This window comes from Hylobates moloch, unplaced genomic scaffold (assembly GCF_009828535.3).
Source record: "Hylobates moloch isolate HMO894 unplaced genomic scaffold, HMol_V3 SCAFFOLD_1, whole genome shotgun sequence".
Classification (NCBI taxonomy): Eukaryota; Metazoa; Chordata; class Mammalia; order Primates; family Hylobatidae; genus Hylobates; species Hylobates moloch.
In genome coordinates this window covers 59,855,144-59,866,574 of record NW_026652276.1, presented here as the reverse complement: position 1 = coordinate 59,866,574, position 11,431 = coordinate 59,855,144, and the positions used below count along the sequence as shown (strand labels likewise).

The following is an 11,431-nucleotide window of genomic DNA, read 5'->3' as shown; positions in this document are numbered from 1 at the left end:
AGGGGAGGAAGGAAGGAAGGAAGGAAGGAAGGAAGGAAGGAAGGAAGGAAAGAAGGGAGAGAAAGAAAGGAAGAGGGAGGAAGAGAGAGAAAGAAAGGAAGGAAAGGCAGGCAGGCAGGCAGGCAGGCAGGAAGGAAAGAAGGAAGGAAGGGAGGGAAGGAGGGAGGGAGGGAGGGAGGAAGATGAACCTTTGTGATTACATTAGGCTCACCTGGGTAATCCAGGATACTCTCCCTATTTTAAAGTCAGCTGATTAGCAATTTTAACTCCATCTGCTCCTTTAATTTTCCTTTTCAAGTAAAGTAAAATATCCTTTGGTTCAGGGGATTAAGACATGGACATTTCTGGAGGGTGATAAGTCTGCCTACCCCAAGCCTGGGAATTGAATTTTAAGGAGCACCACTGTAGATACTTTTCTGGTGTCTTTTGGGTAAACATTCTGAGACTGTCATCTTTTTTGTATCGGAAGCAAGATAAATATAATGTTAGAGCTAGGTAGATCTATGTTTAAACCCATGTTCTACCAGATACTAGCTGCATAATTACTTAAGATACTTATGTTTTTAAGAACACTGGTGGGGAGTAAGAATACAAATATGTTATATCTGCACAATTCTGACAATATGATGATAAAGCAAACACCCTTCCATCTTCTCCATCTTTATTCCAGCTGTGAATCTATCTCCAATCCTCCCACCTGGTTTTAGTCCCTATTTTGGCAGCCTGGCTGATCTAATTTTCTAGTTACAGCCAGTATAAGATTCAGAATTTTATTCCTTCATTGATTTAAAATATTAATTGCATTATCTCCTATGTGCTAAGTACTGTGGTATGTGCTGGAATCCAAGAGCAAATCCAATGAAGTGAGCATAGCTCTTGCACCCAAAAGCTGTGGTTGAATAGGGAAAGTGGATTTTGTTATGAGAAGAGAAATTCAGGTTATTTATGAGCTGAAAATAAAAAACTAATCTAGTCTGGAAGGTCAGGAAGAATTTCCTTTGCAAGTGAAATTTAAGCAGCAATCTTTGCTCATTTTTTAATAGGATATCTATCAGAATTTTGAGTGGGACAACTCCTCCTGATAAGGAAATGCCCTGAGCTCTGTAGGACATTTAGCCTACCAGGACCCTGCTGCCCACTAAATGCAGAAACACCTTGCCATCACTGCAACCACCAGAAACTTCCCTACGCAACTCCAAAAGCTTCGTATAGAACAAGAGCAACCCTGGCTGAAAGGAAAATGAAGGAACAATTGCCTCCAGAAGAGAGAACAAAATGAGCAAAGGCAGAGGGGTGGTAAGCAATGTTTCTTTTGGGTGACCCTGGGTCTGAATAGGAGGCGTGTCACAGAAGGAGAGGCATCAGAGGAGAATCCAAAGATCAAGCTGGTATGCAGTGACCCTGTGAAGGATGCAAAGCTTTAAAGGTGTTTAAGCAGAAGAGTAAAAGGATCAAATTTTTGTCTTATCTACAATGCAGCTTCATCCTAAAGTATGGTTCCAATTTGGGAATATGATGCTAATAGCTCCTGTCACTTCCATGGTTTTTTTTTTTTTTTTTTTTTTTGCTGATTTTTATTCTAAATGTATATTTCTGCTACATCCTCTGGGTGATAAGGGCCTGGACAACTCCATCTGAGAACTACACAACATACTGCCCTCTTCAACAATAACAGTTGCTTAGAATTAAAGGATTACCATCTAATTCTTCTCTCCTTCACTTTTTGTTTCTAAACATTTTGTCCTTCACTATTGATAGTCATGTTCACTACCCTACCAATCACAGAGGAAAAAAAAGATAACGAAGCTTAACTTAATGTCTTTCAAGCACTGCATTCACAATTCCAAGTCTTAAAATTAATATCTGGACACTTGTCAGGATGGGGGAGATAAGAAGGTATGTGTCGAGACGTGTAAAATTAGCAATCGGATATAAAGTTACATTCTAACTGAAATTGTGATAGATTCTAGTACTATGTTTATAAAAACTGAAGGAACTGGGGCAATAAGTACTATGAAGTGGTGAGTATTACATTTTTGTCAGTAGTTTATGGTTTCTGGCAGTTAATATTTTCTTCTCTTCTGTTGAATGCCTGAGAAAGATAATACTTTGTTTTAGATTTCTCCCTATAACTTCATGTCATTTTCACTGAATTTTCTACCTGAAAAATGCTCATTTTCAGTTTTCTGAAAATGCTGTCACCTCTTAGATTGAATTCTTATAGCAATGTCACTAACTGGAAAGAGCAACACCAGTGTTTTTTAAATATGTTTAATTTTTTAATAAAATCCACAGGTGTGGAACTCTTTGTATGTTTAGAGAAAAAAAAAAGCAACAGTACATGACACAAAAAGGCATTTATCTTTTAAATGGAAAAGAAACACAATGCATAGGTCAAATACTGTAAAATCTTCAAACCAACTTTCCACATGGAAATGAATGAAATTAACAATCTTTGAATGACTATCAATAGCTATGTTTTCTTAGTATGTAGGAAGAAGTCTAGGTCCCAAATTCATAAGAAACTTCTGAATCAGAAATTTTATTTGGTGTTGAGATGGCATAAAAAATAGGAAGTGTTTTCCAGCCCTAACAATTGATAACTTATGGCCAAGTATATAATTCTTTTTATATCTAATTTATGAAAGACCTGATGCCATAGTTATTTGCCCATATTTCCACCATCACACATGATGACCTGTGGTGTAGAATCTAAATCGTTGTACTGAGTAACAAATTAGTGGTTGAATATGGAAAAAGCTAAATAAAAAGATGGTAAATATAAGAAGAAAATGAATAGACTAATACAGAGAAGTCAATATCAGAATGGGAGTAAGAAACTGTTTCACCTTTCTTGTCACAAAAGAAAAAGAGATTTCTTGGCACATAACTTTATATGGTGTGTCAAATATTATATGAAGATAATTTAGAAGAAGCTCAATAAAAGAAAAAAAAATGGTAGACAAGCATTGATATTTTAATTTAGTTACCAATGTTTTCCACGTGTGTTCCAAAATTTAAAAATTATTTCTATGGACTCAAAAGACTCTAAAATGCTATGTTATATAACAATCCCTATAAGATATTTTCTCTAAATATCTACCTATAATGGTTCATGATTTCTATATTTAAAGCATAATTGAATAAACATTATTTTACTTTCACATTTGTCTCTATTTTTATTTAACCTTAAAATTTACATATTGGAAGCTCAATTAAAAACAGTATATTATGCCAAAATAAGTCAATATATTTGTAAAGTAAAAGATTCTAAAAATCACTTTCTAAACAAGTATCTAAAGGTCTTTAGTCTATTTTAGCAAAAATAAGAAAACTATTGCACAATTGTTTAATAAGTAGCATAATTTTAATTGCCAAAACTTAAGTGTAGAATTCTAGTACTAGCAATTTTGATAAGCTAAAATTCTGTTTGAATCAATATTGCATTTTAAATAGACAAGACAATTTCAGCAATGGAATAGGGAGTCCCTCATATCACTGCTCTGAATGCAAACTATACAAAAGACCATAATTAAACAATTTGGTTGTTATTAGTCATGCAGATTTTAGATTTAGAGTTTCTCGCTTTGATATTTCTAAGCCTTGAACACTGAAAATGTGCTAAGTCAAAGTACAAGTTAAAGTGATAGTACCAAAATGCAATTTCTTCTTTATTCAATGAAAAAGCAGTCATTTTATTCAGTTAGATAATGATTTTTAAAAGAAAGAAAGAAACTTGGTTAATGATTATTTAGTGGCTCTACATAAACACAACTCAAAATTAATTTTGCGTGTATATATTTTAATATATCCTTCTATCAATTCATGAAGATCTACTGTTGAATAACTCTATCACCCTTTTCTGAAATAAAATGACGGATTGATCTCTGAGACCAACTGATACAGTGAGTCAGTAACTTTGCCCTGAAGTATTAAATAAACACAAAATCACTTTTCAGATTTCTTAAATACATATGCATAAATCCACCAGCATACATCTTCATACATTCAAGTAACTACAGGAAACTAGAAAAATGCAAACAAAACAAAATAAGCAAAACATCCTTCTAAGGAGAAGAAAATCTAAAATAGGTTGTAATGAGAGACATAATTTTCCCGGTACTGATGTTCATCCACTCATTAGGCTAAAACACAAAGCATCTGATGACTGCTAATGTTTAATTTGCATCTATGCTAATTAATTTTGAGAGCTGTTATTTGCTTTGATAGGATTACTTGTTCCCCTAGAGAACAACCTCACCAAAAAGCTGTAATTTCTAAATCTTCAATGGATCTTGGAAACAGATTCTAGCTCATCCAAATAATGTAAAGATGGCTTCCTTTTTAAAAGTTATTCTCTGCTATATATTCTTTGCATTATTGTGCTCTTACACTAATGCACTGTAAAGCCATGTATTACTTCAAGAAGTAAGAAAATATACAAAAAACAATATTTAAATACATAAACATCATTAAATACAATCAAATGGAGGAAAGTAGAAGGAATTTTTACCTCTAAACAAAGTTTGATGTAATTTTCTTTACAAAAATATCAAACAGGGACACCAAATTTACTCAGGTACTGAATTTTTAAAAATAGTGTGTAAATACAGCATTCGAGATATAAATCTTAGAAAATCTCTGTTTTGCATAGTGTAGGATTCTTTCAGCTGTTATTATAGAAAAGCAAATATGTTAATATTTTCATTTGAGATCTGCAAATATACTAAGCAATTACAATGGCCTGTAAAATTCATATTCATATTTCTCATTTTTATCCAAATGTTAAATCTGATTTTTAAATTATGACAATTAAGATAAAGCATATAAACAGTGTGGTGCTGAAACACTAAACAGGAACTAGTAGCACACACAGCTAAAAAAATGTAAGGGTGTAAATATCAAGGTAAATAGTATTGCAATTAACGTTTGACTTAGGTAATTACATCCCATGTTTGACATAAATGCATAATTCTTGACCCATTTTACTAAGGGCTATTATGTACTATGGACTATTCTGTACTCTCAAGAGAAGTGAACTGTGAGCTGGTTAATTTAAAGCCAAAACTCTCCAATAAGTTTGATATGCTGTTAATATTTTTATCACGTAAACATTTTTCTTATAGAGATGTCATTTAAGCAAAAAGAAGAAGCACAATAAAGTATAATTATTTATTATCATATTAATCCTCTCGTTGCTTTTCCAAATCTAATCACAGAGAAAGAATTATCAGTCTTATTTCTCTCTCTGCTTACCTGAGGGAAATTTTATTTGGGGCAGTATCCCGGCAAATGGCTTTCTTAGTTACCTTTCTGCATATCTGAACCACATATCTAAATAGCCCATACAGAATGCGTAAAAGAAACCATGTAGTATGACAGTAAAGTGACTTCCCCAGAAGTTACCTTACTTTAATAAAATGTGCAAGTACAAAAAATCATTCGTCTTTCAACAAGTTGTTAGCTGAGGTAGGCACATTTTATTTTTCAAGAGAAAATCTTTCTAAAGGAAACTAGCCCACAAAGGCGGATAGCACCAACAATTAGTCACGTTAATAGTCAAATCTTTCGTGGGGAAATAAAAAGCAAAGAGCATACTCACATTGCTTTCAGGCGCTGCCACATTTTTTCAGTCTGTTCTCCTGTAAGGTACTTAAAAGTGGTGTTTTCCAATTCTTCAATTTCTGTGGCACTAGACCCCATGATGATGCTCCTAAGACAATACAGTTACAGTCAGTTTCAGCAGCTAGAACAAGCATTCCTCAGTCCGTTACAAATCTTACACACTTATACAGTAGCCTCTCTTATCTATCAAAACGGTGCTGATGTGCAAAGCTGAGGGAAGACTGACAGATTTGCTATTGACTTTGACAGGCATATATCCACTGCTCACCACCTCACCACCCCCCTAAGCAGACAGCAGTATAAACAGATGCTCTGACCTCACAAGAACAATCCGTACATGTGAGCCTGCTACTGTACTACTGACCGACTGAGTACTCAAGCTCTCCCCAAAAGCAGCTCATCTGTTACTGTTCTGTGCACTGAAGCACATCAGAATTCCTACAGTTTACGAGCTCTATTATGCACAAGAGAAACGTGAATGACTTTCGCGCTCCAGAAGAAGCTGAATTCCTCTCTACCAACAGAACGAGGGCAGGATGTAATAAGGAAACAGATGGTAGGAGCCAGTATCAGCAGCACCACCCTGAGAAAAAAAAGTGCCTGTTTAAACGCCAATGTTTTTTTCTCTAAATTGATCTGAAACTAACACTTAAAAATGTATCATGATCTAACAATAAATGCAACAAATATTAATGATAACAAAGAGAAAATAACATCTAAAGCCATACAGAAGAACACAGCTCCACAGGTTGTTATTGCAAGAATATGTACATCAACTGATGCTGTAATCATGCTTATTCACCTTCTCCTAGCAACTCCACACATTAGGTAACTGCCAATTTAACCAGTGGAAAATACGGCAGCTGCACACAGCCTGCTCTATGAATCCTTTGGGGATTAAAAAATAAATAAAATGAAACTAGTGTAAACGCACGTGTGTGTGTGTGTGTTGTGAAGGAAAAGGGAATAGGTTTCTGTGTGTGTGTTTATGAGAGAGAGAAGGAGAGAGGGAGAGAGGGAAAAGAGAGAAATTGATGGTTTGCTGCTTGTGCATTTTAGAAGAAAAATGAGAGAGAGTGGACATAAAAGGAATCAGAACTGAGTCGTCTGCCAAGCTCCTAACACATGGCGAGCTTTCTTTGAAACAAGCACAGACCTTAAGTATGAGCACCATAACAGCTCTTGCTATCTGCAAGCTGCTATAGAAAATATACTTATAAGCAATATTTCTTCTTGTTTGTTTGAAAACCCAGATGTAGTTTTATTTCTTCTTGCAAGAAAACTTGCCTGTTACTATGAGTTTTAAGGTAGAGATATTCAAAGATTGGTAATAACATCCAATATTTGTTGAATATTTCTGATGTTTCAGACAATGTTCTCAGTACCTATTACATATTACCTTTTTAAATTCTTACAAGAAGGCTATGAGATAGGCAATACTCCTGTTCAACAGTTGAGGAAACTGAGAAACAGAGACATTCTCCAGATTTAAAGCTAATTCTTAAAAATGGGAACTATTATTAACAATTAGTCTTCCAATATAAAATTACTATGTCTATCCAAATGATACTGATGCTATCTAGTAGTCACTTATAATGTGTATGTAAAAAGCACCTTTGCAAAATGTTATAGAAAATGGCTTCTGGTTTGCAAATTATAAGAGGGTAAATCAAGTGAGGCTTCCATTTTCCTTTCTCAGACAAGAGATTTCCAGAATTCAATCTGAATGTAATGTCTTTGGCTAGCAGACAGCTTTGTGAAATTAAAACTTCATTCCTATAAGAATTTACCAGAATTGTCAGAAATAAGTTAATCTTTGCTCTGAAAGTACCAATTTTACCCTCACTGTGCCTTCATTTGTAATCTTAGCTATATTCATGTAATAAACTGTTAACCTGATATTTCTTTAATGAAATAGTCAACAAACATCTATATTCTGCTTTCAAAGAAATATTGCAGCCAAAAATCTCCATAAATAGCAAGTACTCTATAATTATTATTTTATGAATCAAGATACCTAAGTCCTTGAGGCTATAACAGATGATTTTCTAAATATGACATGAAATGTCAAGTCCTCACATTGACCAGCTTACCAATAACATTGCAAAGTAAATAAAGAATAAGAACTATTCTACTTAAGTATATAGACATATACTAATCTTGTTTCAATGCTACAATTCATTTGCCCTTTGCTTTCACTATGTAACTTCTATCACACATTGATATTTAAGACCTCAAGGTATACTAATTCGGTCACTTACTAGAAAAAAATCCTTAATCCTTAATCCTTAATCATTTCATTAAATGTTTCATAAAATAAAATTTTGAATAATAAACTAGATAAAATAGCTTATTATTTAAATCCTTGACCAAGATAATCTTCATCCTTAGGAAGTATCAAAAAGTTACTCCTGTTAACAGAGAATTCAAATCATTTTTCTTTGTTAGTTTACAAAAAAAAATTCAATATAAGTTCTGCAAGGGAAAATTGAGAAAATAGTCATAAAAATACAGTAAAAAATGATCCAATTTGTATGTCCCTCATCTCTCATAGTTTCCATTTATTTTGCTTTAACTCTACAGTCAGGTAAATTATCTCTATTAGAATAAGTAGTTCCTTCATTCCTGTTTACCTAATATTTTATTAGGAATGTTGACAAAAATGTATAGAATGAATTTAGTATCTACTAACGCCAAAATGTAATATAACATATACTCTAAATCTAGACTACCTGGGTTTGAATCTTTATTCTTTCACTGAAAGAATTATGTGATTTTTTACAAGTTACAATTTTTGTCTGTTTCTTCATGTATAAAATGAACATAATAATAATATCTCCTCATAGTGTTCATGCATTGAATGAGTTAATACAGGTAAAGAAATTAAAACAGTATCTGGCACATAATAATTGCTTAATAATTATTAGTTCTTATTATTATTGATAATATTACATGATTTTTTTCTTTTCATTATAGTGTAATTATTCAATAGATTTTAGTGACAATTATTTCCCAAATCATTTGTAATCATTGTTTTCATGCATTGCTGGTGTTCCTTTTGTTTAGAAACTACATCCTTATTTATAAGCAAAATCGTTCTAAGTATTTGTGTCACTAGGTTTATTGGTTTACATATTAAGGTTATATTGGCTGATGTAGTTTGGATCTGTGTCCCCACTCAAATCTCATGTTAAAATGTAAGCCCCAGTTCTGGAGGTGGGGCCTGGTGGGAGGTGATTGGATCATGGGGGTGATTTCTAGTGGTTTAGCACCATCCTCCTGCTCTGGTCATGTAAGATGTGCCTGCTTCTCCTTCACCTTCCACCAAGATTGAAAGTTTCCTGAGGCCTCCCCAGAAGCAGCTATGCTTCCTTTACAGCCTGCAGAACCATGAGCCAATTAAACCTCTTTTCTTTATAAATTACCCAGTCTAAGGTATTTCTTTATAGGAATGCAAGAATGACTAATACTTTGGCATCATGTAATAAATGGTAAAGAAAATAACTTTAATTCTTTAGCCAGTAAGCCATCACTCAATGACAAAGATAAATGATGACACATTCAGAAACACCAAATTCAGAAAGCATACCATTCGAATACTCGTTAAAAATAATTACGAGTTAATATACCTGAAAAAAGAAAAAAATAGTAATTAATGAGAAAAATCAGAAACATATACCTAAACTAGCAACAGAAATTCATAAACAAAATCCCGACTTGGCATCTGTGAAGAAGGGCTAGGAAGAAATCAATGCAAGTGAGAACAAGGAATCACAGGGATCAAAAAGATGGCTTCAAGAAAAAGTGGATTAAATTCATCAAGAATATTTAAAAACTAAAAATACTGTTTTATTGATAATAAAAGTACATTATGTTTTCATTGACAAGAAAATAATTTAGAAAATATCTTAATTTCTGAACAATATGGCAAACTAAGGTACTCTTAAAACTTCCAGACCAAAAATAATTTTCAAATATTGGAAAAATTCTAATAAATATTATTTTGAATGCATAGCTGAACCTATATAAAATGAAGTCCAAAATGAACAGGGACAAAAAAATTAGACTTGTAAGGACATTTGTCAAACATAGTAATCTACAGCCTTGTATTATAATCAGTATATAGGAAACAGAAAATAAGGGTTTGAATCTGTACAGTATGAAGACTTGAAACCAAGGTCCTCCCAGAAAGATAGAAACCATAAAAGGCTACCCATGTAGTCAATTTCTGGACAAGAAAGCGTAAGTGTGGCCAAGAGATACCTGAAAAAATGTTCTCTCTCAGCTTAGTCTCTAAGAGAGGAAAAACAAAATAAAAGCATTCTTTGATAGATTTTAACAATGGAACTGCCATCTATGAGTTTGATTAAACGTAAACTACCAGCTTTGTCTGAGAAACAGCAAAACTTAAAGTGATCTTGGGTTAGTGGTATCCAAGGTTACCTAGAATAACAAAAGCAAATTTCTTTGGAGGAATGAATCCTGAAACACACCTCCTAAAATTCTTACAGATAAATCTAGTCAAATATGAGCTTACAATTCAAAATTATAAAACACACAGTTAATCAAGTCATCACTAGTGAGAGTCACTAGACAAAAACTAATAGAATGACATCCTCAAGGATGTTAGGTATTGTAATTACCTAATAAGTTATAATAATGTTCAAATTTTAAATAAATAGAAAAAAAGAGACTCAAAACATGACCAGTAAAAGACATTCTATTTTTTTAAAGGACCATTCAGGAAAATGAATTAAAAAGAATTTTTTAAAATTAAAAAAGAATGATTAAAATTATATATTCAATGTATAAGGTTAGAGCAGAAAGAGAATTAGCTAATATGAAAAATACGAAGAGGCCGGGAGCCGTGAGTCATGCCCGTAAACCCAGCACTTTGGGAGGCCAAAGCAGGCAGATCACTTGAGCTCGGGAGTTCAAGATTAGCCTGGGCAATATGATGAAACCCTGTCTCTACAAAAAAAAGAAAATATATATATATATATATACACACACACACACACACACACACATATATATATATACGTATATATACACATATATACATACATACACATATATACATATACACATATATATACATATATATGTGTATATATACGTATATATACACACAAGTATATATATATACAAAAATTAGCCAGGCATGGTAGCGTGTGCCTGTAGTCCCTGCTACTTGGTGGGCTGAGGTAGGAGGATCACTTGAGCCCAGGAAGTTGAGGCTGCAGTGAGCCTTGTTCATGCCACTGCACTCCAGCATGGGTGACAGAGAGACCCCACGTCAAAAAAAGAAAAAAAAGAAAAGAAAAATCTGAAGAAATTGCCCAAAATGTACAGATAGCCACAGAAGTGAGATTATGAAAAAATAACTTAGAAGTCAAGAAGGACAAAAGTTCCTAATGTACATGTCTAATATGGTTTGGCTGTGTTCCCATCCAAACCTCATTTTGAATTGTAGCTCCCATAATTCCCATGTGTTGTGGGAGGAACCCAGTGGGAGATAATTGAATCATGGGGGTGGTTTCCCTTACACTGTTCTTGTTGTAGTGAATAAGTCTCATTAGATCTGATAGTTTTGTAAGCCTTTTGCTTGGCTCTCATTCTCTCGTCTGCCACCATGTAAGATGTGACTTTCGCCTTCCACCATGATTGTAAGGCCTCCGCAGCCATGTGGAACTGTGAGTCCATTAAACCTCTTTTTCTTTATAAATTACCCACTCTCAGGTATGTCTTCACCAGCAGCATGAAAATGGACTAAAACAGTAAATTGGTACCAGTAGAGTGGGGC

At 33.7% G+C, this 11,431-nt stretch overlaps 1 protein-coding gene across 7 annotated transcripts in view; it reads right to left on the bottom strand.

Annotated features, from left to right (window-relative positions):
• Positions 1-11,431, bottom strand: part of PDE1A (phosphodiesterase 1A) — a 465,582-nt gene that overhangs the window by 374,277 nt on the left and 79,874 nt on the right. For 4 of the 7 annotated variants that reach the window (XR_009214035.1, XM_058440471.1, XM_058440478.1 and 1 more), the window contains exon 2: positions 5,603-5,713. Coding sequence is in view for 6 of the 7 variants with exons in the window: in XM_058440471.1 (XP_058296454.1) it covers positions 5,603-5,713 (111 nt within the window). In the remaining variant the exon portion in view is untranslated. Of the gene's footprint in view, positions 1-5,602; positions 5,714-5,942; positions 6,123-11,431 lie in introns of those variants that run through there. The other 3 variants (XM_032755220.2, XM_032755223.2, XM_032755219.2) reach the window with 2 other exon arrangements.